Here is a 14,539-nt window from a genome sequence, read left to right on the forward strand (position 1 = left end):
GATCCTGTTGAGGCTTTCCTGTGTCAAAAGTACCATTCAAACCAGGATCATGAACTAAAGTCGTCCACACTCCAGCGGCCAGGTGCCTTGCTTTGGTCTGGCTTTCATGCAGCGCGGCGCTGCGGCCCAGGCTGTGGTTTCTCTTTGGCTCTCACAGGCACATGCTGTTTTAGGAAGACGTCTTCCTGTTTTAATGTCACTGCTGTTGTTTGAGACGCGGAGCGGAACCCAATAGCAGTAATGCAGGAGTCACAGGAGTCAGACAGCGGGTCAAAATACAGCCATTTCAGAAATAAAACAGAAGCGTCACCGAACTGGGAGAAACGAATGGGAGCAGAGTCTGTAAAGAGAGAGGACAAACACAATGAGCAATAAAACACAAAAACTATCAAGGTGGTCAGAACGAACTCACAGGTCAGGAGAAGCAATAACAAGGAGAAAACCAGGAAGCTGCGGGGAGCAGAGAGACCAAGGAAAGGCCAAACACAGAAGCCAGAGCACCAGGGTTTAGAAAGGGTGAACCAAAGATCAGTCAATGGACGGGGAGAGAGAGCAAGCGGACGCAGCCAATGAACGAACAATTGGAGTCCATCTGGCTCACGCTGCTGAGTCCAGGTGGCTTTATACTCGGGTGATGAGAAGATGACAACAGGAAGGAAGGAGGGAAGGAAAGAAAACAGGGATCAAGGGACAAAGTAAAAGCGGCTCAAGTCACTTCCCACTGGTCTGTTAGTTCCTCTCCGCTCCAACGTTCTCTGCTAGAAACAGAATCCTTGCTGATACGAAGCGCTGCAGCAGCAGAGCAGGCGACATTTGGGAAACACTTTGGTCCAATAAATATCAACTCTGTCATTTTCACACAGAGCAAGACGAGTGTCGCCCCACAGCACAGAGAGAAGCTCAGCTGACTCCACTTACTGTGGCTCAGTTGACTTTCAACACTGGCGTGGGATGGGTGCAGTCCCAAGTTTGAGCGCAGTGACACTGGAGGTGGGCGTGGCTTTGAAGCTCCTCTGCAGAGGAGGTCCAGCAGAGGCTCAGAACCATGCCACTGGAGTGGGGAAGGTTGTGTAGAAGGGTGTGAGCGGTGCGTGAAGGTGTGAAGAAGCAGCTCTGATGGAGGGAAAGCACTGGGACAGAAAGGCAAAGAGGGCAGGGAGCGTCAACACGATGCAGACAGATGTTCCATACGGAGGGTCGGTTCACTCAAGGCTGTCGGTCCTCAGAGGACATGAGACGTCTCCTCCACTGCTGCTGAGGCTGCGAGCTCATGGGAGCTGTGCATTTGTGATGCAACATGAACGTTGTTGGAACTGCTCCTGCTGCTGAGGAATGAAGCCATCATTCCCCCGGCTCACCTCACCCTCTCTCACTCGTGTGTCGCAGCACACCAGTTGAAGACTTCTTGGTTTTTCTTGGTGTTGCCTGTTAGGTGGTGGTCTTGAGCGACTCCTCCGTTCTGCTGCATGTTCATGTGCTGTCTTGGTCTGTTGGTCTTCTTGCAGCACCTTGCCCCAGGACCTTTAGTGCCACACGCTGAACGCTCATCATTCTCAGCAGGACACTGACGTGGTTTGTGTTTGGTTCCACGACTCCCACACGTGCGTCCTCTTTCAAATGCCTGTCTTTTCTCACTGTGTGGCATCTTCAACTTCTGCAGTGGCTCATACCCTGCAGACAAGGCTTCATATGTCCACCTTCTGCCAGCACATCAGCTTTGGGTTTGCTGTACGAGTCATTGCTCAGAGCATCATGAGGTGTGCGGTGATGATGCCTGACTTCTGGCTCTGGTCACAGAGTCATGGATGCCCTCACCCGACCTCTGTCTGTATTGCATCAAGTGCGGTCCGTGAATTCTGAAGTTCACGTTCAGCTTTAGCTGACCTTCACAATACTCCCACAAATGATCATTTTTGATCGTGTTCACTGAGGCCACTTGCGTCGAGTCTTCATGTCCAATGCCACGACAGATGGGTCTCCTTTGTTTGGCAGTGTCTGTTATTTCTTCTCTTCTAAATACAGACACCTTTTTTGTTTCAATAGTGAAGCAGCCTCGCACCCATCCGGGTCGGACCAGTTGATCATCGGGAGATGCGACGCCACGGTGCGGCAAGTCCTCCGCTTCGGATTCACCTTGCTTGAATGACCACAGCCATTATCCCCAGACAGTCCTTTGGCTCTGTCCTGGCTTCTCTCAGGTGTTTACCGCTGCCACCATGAAGTGTGACGATGTATGACGAAGGAGCAAGGACGCCACTCTGGTCGAGGTTTACCTTTTAGATCAATCGTTCTCATAGACACAGGAGACACCCGGGGTCACACGTGGACCAAACATGGTACCAACACTATATCTATATAGAGAGGGTTTTCACTGCGCGTCATGGCCGCGTCATCCAGCCCAGGAGCCGCCATGTTGGAGCTCCTCTTTGTCAACACCCCCATAGGCTGTGACTGGAGTGAGATGGAAAACCTCAGAAAGGCTCGTCGTGCGTGGTGTGCGGACGAGTCAGGGAACTGTTATACCGAGTCACCTCATATGAGAATGTGACCTATTTAAACATTTTGATGACTGTGTGTGTGAGAGAGAGAGAAAGAGCTTTTTCAGGGAACGTTCTGAAAACTGTGTGGGTTGGCATCAATAAACATGTTCTGATAAAAGTCTTCCACGGCAATACAATGCAAATGAACAGTCATTTAGGCTGCTTTTTTAATCCACAGTTTGGCCTCCAAGGTCCTGCTTCAGCTTCGCTAACCACAAGCTCCTCCTCTCTTCCTACAAGTACTGGCATTGTTCTCCTTGGTTTGTCATCACTTTTGGAAGTGGATAAAATTCCAAATGTTTCTCACGATGGGAACGATTCGTATAATCCAAAACACCAGCGTAATTCAGCACTTTACAAGGAAACGCTGCAGCATGGCCTTCGGTACCGCTCTGTGCTGAGCAGTGAGGATCTCCAACATGGCGGCTGCCGGGTTTGATGACGCGCCGTGAAAACCCTCCATATTTTTTCATGAAAACACACCAGTGTTTTGTGACACTCTTTCTTTGATTTTTTGCTTTGTTTTGTCTCCGTCGTTTCACTGGTGTTATACTTCATATTAGATGAATTTACGGCTTTCTATGTTCATGTTCATTTTATTTTATTTTTGTGGAAAAAAAAAAAAAAAAAAAGCTTTCACGCTAACTGACCTCGGTCATGTAGAATGGTTAAAGTCGCTGCTCTGATTGGTTCACTGTAAACCGTCGCTGACCAATAACGTTGAAGGCCGACAGCTGATGAACCAATCACGAAACACCTGCTGGAGGTTGTGAAAACCAGCCCAAATGTAATGAATCCGCAGAGCGCGGTGTTGTCCAGCCGTGCGTGTTCTACAGAGGCGGGCCTGAGCGGAAGACCACCCAACCTGGCAACCCTGCCTGTCACTGCTGTCACTGCCCTCTTTGCTTCTTCATCCCGTTTTGCTTCCAGGGCTCCGTTTTATGACGACATTTCCTGTCCGCATGCGCATAATTTATGAAGTGATGCTAACTGATGAGTTAGCATCACTTGCCTACGTCACTGCACCCACGTGGACTTCATGGAATCATGGAGAGAAGCAGGTTGTGCTCCACATCTGCCGCCAAAGATGAAGAATGTTGAGGACCTCAAGCCTTTCAGGGAGTTTCTCTTGACCGGCGTCTTTGACTCCAGCTGGTCAAAGATTGACAAACAAGATTTGCTGCTCGCAGCTTTATATTGAAAGGTATGAAAAATCGACTCACTTGACAGGAAATAGCAACATTGGCCGTCATTTTAGTCAGTAATCGTATTTCTAATGACCTTTTATGTTCTATAACATACATTGCAAAGATAAATTGAGGCATATTATTCTTATATTAATGACGTGTTAATAACTGTATTTAATAAAAAAAACAGGCGGGGGCGCTGGTGAGCACCTGATGGAGTAGGTCGTATTTTTTGTGGCTCCTCCACGCTGACTTATATAAACTGTTGAAAACGATTTCCATCATCACCTCGACGACAGAAAACGCTTTGAAGAGGCTGACAATATGACAAAAAGCAAGAAAAAGTCACAGAAGGTTGCAGCAACTCGCTCTGAAAGCGAAGACGAGGGTCAACCGACCGAGCTAACTAGCGTTAGCTCGCCTAGCTCGTGGAGTCACGAGGGAACACCTGAGGCTTCAGGCCCTCCTTCGCTCGTACTGGAGCCTATCAAGCGCATGGAACACTCCATGGACGGAAGGTTCGATGACCTGGAGGCCTCTCTCGAAGGTATGAAAACTGCCTGAGCAGCGAACACGTCTCGCATTGTCAGCCTGGAAGCGACACGAGAGGAGCATGACGGGCGCGTCACGGAGTTGGAGAAGTGCTGTGAACAGTTGACCAAACAGAACAGGATTCTAAGTGCCAAACTGTGTGACTTGGAGGGACGTTCACGGCGGCAGAACATCAAGATAATTGGTCTCCCAGAGAAGATTGAGAAAGGCGCGCCTCCTTCGTTTGTTGCGGATTTCCTCCCGAAACTACTGCGGTGGAGCGGAGCACTTTCCCGACGGAATTAAAGTGGACCGCGCACACCGTGTTGGAGCGCCGTCTAACAGACCACGAATGATGATCGCCAAAATCCACCACGACTCAGTAAAGGAGAGGATGATCCAGGTTGTCCGGACCAGAGGAGCGCTTGACCACGAGGGGAAGAAGATGAAGAAGATTTCGCCGCTGATGTGATGAAGGATCGGAAGGAGTTTGACAACGTGAGGCAGAAGCTGCGCCAGGCTGCTGTGCCAAACGGATCTTTATTCCCTGCTCGCCTCATCTTGACGCACGGCGGTGAGACCAAAGTATTCAACTTGCCTCGCGATGCAGAGATTTATGTTGATCAACACATCCATACTGCTGGTGCTGCAACGGACTAAACTGAAACGACGTGGTAGCGTGTCTTTTCTACACCTTTTCTTTGCACAACTTTTGCACTTTTTTGTTTGTTGTTTAAGTTTACCGTCATGAGCAAACTTGGTGTTGTGTGTGTATCGGTGTGTGTGAGGGTGCGTGTGTGTATACATGAATGTTGATAGGAACCACAAAAAGAAGTAACATTTATTTTTAACATTGTTTAAGGCAGTAAGGTTTTTAGCCTATGCTAGTACTCATTATAAGGTGATTTAATCTTTTAGTTTTTTTCTTCAGGTATTTTAAATTTTGATGGAAATGTCAGTGTGGTGTTGGGCCTTTGTCTCATGTGCAGCTCTTTTTCGGATCGTTCACCAGAGCCATGTTAGGGTCCATGACCCAGCATGTCCATCCTGATGGGGGTTTCACCTGTCTCAGTTCTCTAGGGGGCAGGGGACCAGGGGATTTGGGGTACAGTTGAGTTTCTCTTGTGTTCTTTTTTTGTTGCACTCCATTGAATTCTTGTGCAGTGAGATCCAATAAGTTGAATAATTGACAACAGGGGTGGTTCTAGTAATGTCATTGGTAAAAACATGAATATATGTTCTTGGAATGTGAAGGCTCTAAATAACCCTGTTAAAAGGGCCAAGGTGTTCGCTCATCTCCACAGTTTGCACACGGATATAATATTTCTACAAGAGACACATATTGAGCAGACAGCAGTTTTGAAACTGAGATGTGGATGGGTAAGGCAAACGTATCAATCAACATGCTCTGCGAAAGCACGCGGTGTGGCAATATTAATCGGAAGGAATGTTCCCTTCAATCATATATCGACCCAAACAGACCCAAATGGTCGCTTTGTAATCGTGACAGGCACCATTTTGACGTGTGTCATGTGACATTATTGAATATCTATGCTCCCAATTTCGATAACCCTGGGTTTTTTCGGAGCATTTTCAAACGTATTCCTGACATATCCAAAACAACTTTGATTTCAGGGGCTGATTACAATTGTGTCTTGGTTTGAAGAAAGCACAATACAATTGGCGTTTGAACCCTAATCTACTCAAGAAGGAAGAGTTTTTAGACATCTGTGCAAAGCAGATCAATGATTCTATTAAGCTGAACGACAAGGGGGATGTTTCTGATTCAACATTGTGGGAAGCTTTTCAAGTGGTTATTGGAGGGACTGTGATATCTGATGAAGCCATGAAAACAAAGCAAAGAAGAGCCAGGTTAGTTGAAATTGATCAAGAAATGACAAAAGCTGAGATACAATATAGAGAAAATCCATCTACAGCAACACTCAAAACTATTGTCAAGCTCAGGCATAAATATACAACCCAGTCTCACAGAAAAACGTGCAATAACAACGTTTGTCCACTTCATGAAAACGTAGTGGTTTGACGAATTTGCCTCAAAAAACGTATCCCAGGTACATTTAATTTCTCAATGGCTTAGTGAAGGGCGTTCCTTTGGACACGTGACTGACAGCTTTCTCCCCTGTCTGAACATAAAACATGGCGGACATCCGTTCTATTTTTGCTCTAAATTGTGAGATTTTAAAACAATTAAATGTTTTTGTTGAGTTTTGATCACATTTCTAGTGACAAATGTACACTTTATTTTCATATTTTCTGCTCGATGTATGTTTATGGCGCTTCGTTTTATCATTTTGACCCAGGTTCTTTAGTGGTGCTCACTGAAATCGTAGTATTGTGACGTTTGCCCTGCTGGCCATAAATACGCTCCAAATTGTGGTTTTTTTTAAATGACTTTATTGGCTTTTTATCACATTTCTAGCGACAAATATATCCCACATTGTAATATTATGTGCTTGTTTTATGTAAATCAAGCTTATTTTCTTTCGTTTGGACCGAGATAGTTTTGTGATTCCCTGTTAAATCGTAGTATTGTAACGTTTACCCTGCTGGCCATAAATCCACTCCAAATTGCGGATTTTTTAAATAACTTTATTGGCTTTTGATCACATTTCTAGCGACAAATATATCCTACATTATAATATTATGTGCTTGTTTTATGTAAATCAAGCTTATTTTCTTTCGTTTGGGCCGACATTGATTTGTGATTCCTAATAAAACGTAGTATTCTGACGTTTGCATTGCCGCCCATAAATCCGCTCCAAATTGTGGGTTTTTTAAATAACTTTATTGGCTTTTGATCACATTTCTAGCGACAAATATATCCCACATTGTAATATTATGTGCTTGTTTTATGTAAATCAAGCTTATTTTCTTTCGTTTGGACCGAAACATGGCGGACATCCGTTCTATTTCGCTCTAAATTGTGAGATTTTAAAACAAAAGCTTTTGTTGACTTTTGATCGCATTTCTAGCGACAAATATATTCTATATTGGGGTTGTTATCTGCTCGCACTGAAAAACGTGCAATAACTACGCTTGTCCACTTGGCATACCGTAATCCTTTGAATACTTTGCCTCAAAAATCGTTTCTCTCGTACGCGTCATTTCTCAATGGATTTGTGAATGGCGTGCCTCTGGTCACGTGACTGATAGAGCACAAAACATGGCGGACACCCGTTCTAGTTTTGCTTTAAACTCTGAGATTTCAAAACAATTAAAAGCTTTTGTTGCGTTTTGATCACATTTCTAGCGACAAATGTACGCCTGACTTTCATTTTTTCCGCTCGTTTCATGAATATGACGCTTCGTTTTTTTCGTTTTGACCCAGATTCTCTCGTCGGTCTCAATTCAATGGTATTATTGATATTTGATTTGTTGAGTTGTAATCACATGTAATGTACCTTTAATTTTTAAATATTATGTCATGAAAATGATATAATATTTATTATCCGACTGGAGAAGGAACTGACGTCACGGACCGAATACGTTATTTATTTATCATTTGTATCGAATACATTTCTGCGCCAGATAGTATTATCGGATATTTAAAATCGTGTCAAGTGCATATAAAGTCTTTTGGCAAGAAAGGAAGTTCCGTCATTTATTCGTTTTGCTGACTCACGCTTCGTTCTCCGTCACTGACGTCAGCTGAAACGCAGGCGGACCATTCCAAACCTCCCAAGCCGTAGTTTCTAGTTTTCATTCTGTTTAAATATGTACACGTGACGTGGACGCCGACGTTTCTTTGTGTTATATAACACTTTGGATATGTGAATTTATGCTTTGGATGAATAATTCAATTATACAAACACGTCGGACTTTGACGTCATCAGTGGTCGACAAGAACAGAAACATGGCGGAAAGTCGTTCGGCTTGACTTTGGTAAAAACTCCTCTTCTTTTTTGTTTACCATCCTTTCGTCTATGTAGAGTCTGTCAGTGATTTTGTAGAATTGCAATACTGCGTTTGCTGTTGGTACTGTAGAAGCTTATTTTGTCCCCCGGGAGTTGCCATAGTTGGCAGGGGGGTGTTATGTTGGACTGCGCGGGTTTTTGGGTCGTGTCTAACGGAGACTGAAGGCACGAATAAAGTTGTTTTCTTGCTGCACCAACGAACTTGGACCTTATTGACTGCTGTCCCCGCGGATTTACCAAATATAACCCTCGGCTACAATACTGCGCTGACCAAAGACACGAAGCTGAATGATTTTGACGGGAGTTTATTCTATTTCTGAATATTTGAATTTATTTTGTTTGTTTTTTGATAACCTTTCTCCATGTCGATGGTTGTTAATATGGGGGTAACTTATCCGGTTTCCATTTCTTTTCTTTTCTTCTTGCTGATTTGCATAGTCACGTCCACTGTGTTTAAAATCAAGTGGCCACTGATAAATTGGTATTCAGGCTGAACTCACTCAACTGAGGAGCATCATGGATGACGATGATGCCTTATTTCTTGCTGATTTGCTGTTGGAGGAATCGAAGGTAGGCATTTAATGCTCTCATGATCTGTCCTGAGACTTTCTAACAATATGTAATATTGTGTATTAGGTGACGCTAACATTTTCCATGATCTTTATTTTAAGAATACTCAACCTCAAGAATCCTCAGAAGTGTCTGGACCGGACAAATTTTCATTTGTTTGGGTTGAGGAGGACGAGGAAGGGAATCCTATCCCAAAGAGGAGGAGAACAGGGAAGAAGCGGGTAAAGAGTTCATCCTCAGGTGATTTTTGTTCACTAACTTTATGGTCTCTATTGCCTGTCTTTGGCTGACTACATTGGTTATGTATTATTATAGAACTAATGTCAGTCAACTGCTTCAGTATTTGATTGATTTGTCATGGTTGTGGGGCTAACTATTTGACACGACACTGTCCTAGTGAGGACATTTCGCTGAATACAGGACATAATGTTTACATGGTTGAGTAGTCAGTATATTGTTGTGTATATTGTGTAATTTGTTTTGGATCTTTGTTGTTGTTGTTGTTGAAGGTGAGAGACAATGGTCAATTGTCAATTGGGTCAATGAGTCCTCACATATTGCACCCACCCAGTGAATACATCCTACTGCGTGGATCCTCTACTACACTTGGACGGGTGACTATTACAAATGAATACATCAGCAGTAACCGTCAAGCAATCCATTGTTAGAAATGTGCATGTAACCCAGAAGTACCGGTTCTTGACAGTTGGAATGTTGGATTTGACTAGTACCTGCTCTGACTTTCTTCTTAGCCTCAATAGTTTAATGTCGAACTGTCAACAGATCTATGGATTTATTTTCAACATACTACTATTTTCCTGCTTTTTATTATGACGTTTCTAGTCCATTTGTCCATTTAAACAAATCTCCCTACTCTCAACAGTGACTTCTGGGAGCATGCACTCATTGCCCTGTGCGCCATCTACAAGTGGACATCAGCACGTGACTGAGACCGTTCAAGATATAGGTCGTTTTTAGCAGCAGTTTATTTACCCTCTTCTTTCCATGTTTGTCTTATTGCTGCTACATTTGGTCACCTTACCCTGTTTTCTAGGATCCCTCATTCAAGAGGTGCAGGACCTTTTGGGACCTGCCATAGACCCAGCACCTTCACACTGGAAAGACAGGAAAGCTTCAACTCTCTCTCAAAGTGGACTGTGTTAAGGCCGTATATGGTTCATCAGATGTTACAGTCTGAGAAGCCTATAGAGGGAACTTGTCACCACTGCAGATCCAAGACTGCTGTTGTGAAATGTCAGGATTGTTTGCCTAGACCACTTCACTGTGCAGCCTGTGATGTTTCCATCCACACTTCCATGGTTTTCCATAATAGATCATCCATGATAGAGGGATTCTACAGGCCACTGCCACCAACCACTCGCATCAGGGAAGAGAAGGGAGGAAAATTCTCCTTCCATGGAAGAGGTCTGTACTGAGATAATGTATGCCACCAATATTGTGTATATATATATATATATATATATATATATATATACACACACACAACCTCTTTTTAAATTATGTTTGTCTCCTATCTTCCCAGAGTGCATTTTGCCAGTAATGCATCCATGCTGCGACTGCTGCTCTGGGCAAACAACCTTTTCTGCAGGAAAGCAAGTAATTCTGATTGGAATGAATGGTGAGTTCCTTGTGTATGAATTATATTTTCTATTTTCTGTTCTAAAATGTTGTTATGTACATATTTTAGGTCGATACAATGTGTCCCTCCCAACTGTCAGCTGCTCCTGTGGGAAAGCTTTGGATGTCGGTATTAGTGAGCTGATTGAAAGTGGCTACTGGCCAGCTACAGTCCATTTTGAGACGCTGTACACAGTGGATTTGTTGGCCACATACGAAGATCTCAAGATTACTGCACCAGGAATGTCAGGACAAGCTTTCGTTGGTATGCTTGAGCAGCGCACAAAACTCTTTGGTCGGGTTAGTACATCATTGGACTAATTGCCTGCAGAATTGAAAGAGTTTTAGACGTATTTATATGCTTGATTTTCCTTTTACAGTGTGGGAAAATATGTGGCGACACCATGCAAAAATCATTCCTGGAATGGTCGTACGCAAAATTTGAAGTTGAGAGGCTGTCTGAAGTCGATGAGTTTCGGTGCCCAGCCTGCACACCCTCAATGTTAGCTGTCTCAGTGGATGGGAACCGCAAGCTTTATCGCTTTAAGAGCCATTCAGGGTATGTATAAGTTGTTTCTACGGCATGCAATACATGGAACCTTGATAAAGGTCACCCCTGCTTTATGTCTTTTAGACCAAACGGCTTTTTCGAAGGTGTCTTTTTGGCCAATGACACAGAGGTGACCTCTTTCGTCAACCACATCAGGGCATCAACAGGACATGTAAAGTTTATTTCAATTTCACTGCACGCTTTGCTCTGTCTACATCTGTTTTTCTTCATCTTGAACAGAATCCTGGGAAAGGCAGGTGTGGTGGAAGCGAATGGGTGGCTGCACGAGAGTCCTGAGGAGCTCAAGAAATTGGCTGGAGAGTTGTCTATTCAGGAAGACACTGTTCAGCAAGGGGTGTCTGATGTTCAACAGTGGACTGCAGGTGAATACCTCAGTGTTTTATGCACAATTCTGACGTAAAATACATTTAAATTCTTTTTTCTATATTCCCTCAGAAGGAGCATGCAGTCAAAATGAACTTGAAAAAACCATTGAAGGACTGTATCTCAGCATGAAGCAGCGGAAATATCAGCTGTGTCGTCAGGCTGGTAAGAACAGAACGAAAGAAAACAAGTTTTTGATAATAATGTGTGGCTGAGCACATATTCGGTATTTTCTGTTTAATATTCTCGATGGCAACAAGAGAAGATTTCAGTGGAAAAGAGGTCCTTAGAAGATGCCGTCACAAAATACAATGCTGTTGTGCCGGAAACTGGCAAACTCCCTTCTCCCAACGAGCTCCTGGCTGAGGAAAACTATTCCTGGCCTTGGGAATGTAAGTACATCTAGGATGTGTTCAGTTGCCTTCATATCTATAGGCTATCTTTAATTACATTGTAAAGGCTTTAGATGAAGCAATTACAGGTTTGACCGAGGTTGCTGTGATTGGATCAGACAAGCTCCAGAGACAACTTCCTTTTTACTTTTGAAAACTGAAAGAGACACTCTTCTATATAATTCTGACCCATGGGAGAAATTGCCTGGTGTCTGTCACGAGTCAAGGGAAGTGGGAAGTTGGAGCCACGTATAGAGGACGTGGAGACTGGACCCAAACGCGAGTGGTGAAAGTCACACTGAGGCAGGAGCGAGTTATAATAATATTTAATAATTAAACAAACTAAAATAGAACAGAACGCGTCACCGAACCGGGAAGAAACAGAGCAAACGCAGAGTGTATAAACAGTAATGAAACTAACAGAAGTGCACAAAAATTAGTAAAAAGTCAAAACAGAAAGCGTCACCGAACCGGGAGTTAAATGAACTTAAATCACAAATGAAACCGAGAATAAACTACAAAAGAAAACCAAGAAACACGCGGCAAACAGGAAGAAACCAAAAACACTAACTCAGGATAGCAGGGTTAAACAATGTAACAAAAGAACTAGCAAGCGCACAGAAGTAAAAGCCGAACACAGGGTGAGCGTCACAAGAACCGCAGAAGCCGAACACAGGGAGAGACACGAGAACCGGGAGTTAGAGCTAGCAAACAGAAGAAACGAGCCGAACACAGGGAGAGACACGAGAACCGGGAGTTAGAGCTAGCAAACAGAAGAAACGAGCCGAACACAGGGAGAGACACGAGGACCAGGAGTTACCACAGTGGAACGAGAGGAGTCCAAAAAACACAGGAACCAGAGGAAACATCACAGGGAAACATGGAAACACACCGGGACTAGGAGAAGTGGCAGGGAACAAAGACACACAACGATCTGGCACACGTTGCTGGGGCCCAGGTGTTTTTGAAGACAGTAATCAGGGGTTAATCGGCTCCAGCCGTGTGCCAAAGGAAGAGAGGGAGAGAAGCAAAACCAGGACTCGGAGCCTGGAAGCGGAGTCATGACAGTGTCATTAGCAGGAGATTATGCAGTGTAATAGAACCCACCTTTGAAAGTACGCAGACACTGCGGGAAGTAGTTCACCACTATTTATAAAAACTGTATATGATGATTTGCAGGTCATGGTGATATGTTAAAGAAAAAAAGGTAATGCTGCTGAACCGCCTGAAGGAAGAGGAGGTCATTGTTGTCCGTGAAGTCAAGCAGCACTGGGAGTACATGAGGAATATGGCTGGAAATATTGAAGAGATTCCCTCCCAGCTTTCAGAAGGGATCACTCAGCAAAGTAAGTACAGTTCTATTTGCTACTAGGTTAGTAGTCTAACTTATTGTAATGTCACTGTCAGGAAGCATTGACTGGGAGAGGAGGTGAGGGGCTGCTCTGTCTGCTGAAGAGAAGACTGTCAGCAATTCAAGCTCAGCAGGGTGCAGCTCGCTCAACGTACCAAGATGTTTTTGGATCGCAAGCCTTGTCTCTCGATGATTCCTCCACTGGTGATGAAGAACCCCATGATAGCAGCTCCTCCACCGAAGATGAAGAACACTAGCATTGTAGCTCCTCTTCTGAACTTTGACCTCCCTCATTAGAAAATGAGGAAAACTGTAGTAATTAACTGGCCTGCAGTATGAATGTGAAATGTTAAAATAAACTGTCCTGCAATTGACTCTTTTTCTGAGTTATGTACTATTACTATTTTGAAGTAGATGCTTTTTATGTAAATTATGAATGATTAATTTGAGATTTGTTGGTAGGGCAGTGAAATACGGCTTTTCATGCAGCCTCAATAAAGTCAATTAACAGGCTGTGTTCACTCACTTCACTGACTTTCTTTTGCCACTAAAATTGTCTGTACAATGCTCATGTATGTTATTCAATCATGTGCAAGTACACATGATTGGTAAACCAAAGCAGTACGATGAATGAGACTGCTGTTTTGTTGCAGGAATAATGAGTCAAATGGTATGAGCAGGTGTTGCAATGCATTAGCTTACTTGTTTCTGAATGTTATTAGGGTTAGAACTAGGGGTTTCCATGGCCTCTGGCCACCTAAATGGGGAAGGTCATCAGTAAATGCTTCTCATCGAAGTTAGCTTAGAACAGGTAGAAATATCATAACCTGGATTACATCCTGAATACTGCTGACAAAGGCACTAAGAGTGCACGAGTCACAGATCCTACTTTTGAGTTAAAGGAGGAGTTCAATAATTTTAACCCGAGAAGACATCTTATTATTTAACATCTGGATGTGCCACCGTATCTTTCTGACTACGTCTGGACAGGAAGGGAAGTCATCTCATTTATCTCTGAGTTCATGTCTGAATGAAAAGGGCCAACAGGCGTCATGTATTTGTTAGGCCTCACTATGTTTGTTGAGCTTGTTTTGATGGGAGGATCTGACAATTGCTGAGATGGGAATTCTCTTCTACTCTCCCCGACTTGGGAAGGCAACTGGGCATGGTGGAAAGGGGCAAAAAAAACAATTAAAGCATTAAACAATGAAAGATCAAAATCAGTGTTGCCAATGTTGTATGGTCTGGAAACAGTGGCACTGAGGAAAAAACAGGAGGCAGAGCTGGAGGGAGCAGAGATGAAGATGCTGAGCTTCTCTCTGGGAGTGAGAGCAGGATGATGATAGGATCAGAGGGACAGCACATGTGCTCAGGTGTTTAGGAGAGAAAGTCAGAGGGGCTGGATGGAGATGGTTTGGACATGTACAGAGGAGAGAGAGAGAGAGAGCCAGTACATTGGTA

General features: G+C 43.9%; 1 protein-coding gene across 11 annotated transcripts; it reads left to right on the plus strand.

Annotated features, from left to right (window-relative positions):
* Positions 1-3,754: 3,754 nt before the first annotated feature.
* LOC128758433 (uncharacterized) lies at positions 3,755-13,452 on the plus strand. 11 transcript variants are annotated; one of them, XM_053864328.1, is made up of 14 exons: positions 3,755-4,932; positions 8,632-8,763; positions 8,865-9,003; positions 9,273-9,377; positions 9,647-10,188; positions 10,307-10,402; positions 10,472-10,701; positions 10,782-10,960; positions 11,036-11,123; positions 11,192-11,334; positions 11,408-11,500; positions 11,601-11,727; positions 12,907-13,073; positions 13,135-13,452. In XM_053864328.1, exons 5-10 carry the CDS (start codon positions 9,936-9,938, stop codon positions 11,246-11,248), a joined length of 903 nt encoding a protein of 300 aa, XP_053720303.1. In that variant the 5' UTR covers positions 3,755-4,932; positions 8,632-8,763; positions 8,865-9,003; positions 9,273-9,377; positions 9,647-9,935; the 3' UTR covers positions 11,249-11,334; positions 11,408-11,500; positions 11,601-11,727; positions 12,907-13,073; positions 13,135-13,452. The 11 variants fall into 11 exon arrangements, with proteins under 11 accessions (XP_053720303.1, XP_053720284.1, XP_053720321.1 ...); XM_053864309.1 differs by having other exon boundaries at positions 3,755-4,832; XM_053864346.1 differs by lacking the exon at positions 3,755-4,932 and having other exon boundaries at positions 5,354-8,763; positions 9,647-9,730; positions 9,818-10,188.
* The last annotated feature ends 1,087 nt before the right edge of the window (positions 13,453-14,539 follow it).

This window comes from Synchiropus splendidus, chromosome 1 (assembly GCF_027744825.2).
Source record: "Synchiropus splendidus isolate RoL2022-P1 chromosome 1, RoL_Sspl_1.0, whole genome shotgun sequence".
NCBI classification, from domain to species: Eukaryota; Metazoa; Chordata; class Actinopteri; order Syngnathiformes; family Callionymidae; genus Synchiropus; species Synchiropus splendidus.

Coding starts and splice junctions, on each gene's coding strand:
- LOC128758433 (XM_053864328.1), top strand. CDS start 9,936: ATGGTTCATCAGATGTTACAGTCTGAGAAGCCTATAGAGGGAACTTGT. Junction 10,189..10,306: donor ATTCTCCTTCCATGGAAGAG/GTCTGTACTGAG, acceptor CTATCTTCCCAG/AGTGCATTTTGCCAGTAATG. Junction 10,403..10,471: donor AATTCTGATTGGAATGAATG/GTGAGTTCCTTG, acceptor TACATATTTTAG/GTCGATACAATGTGTCCCTC.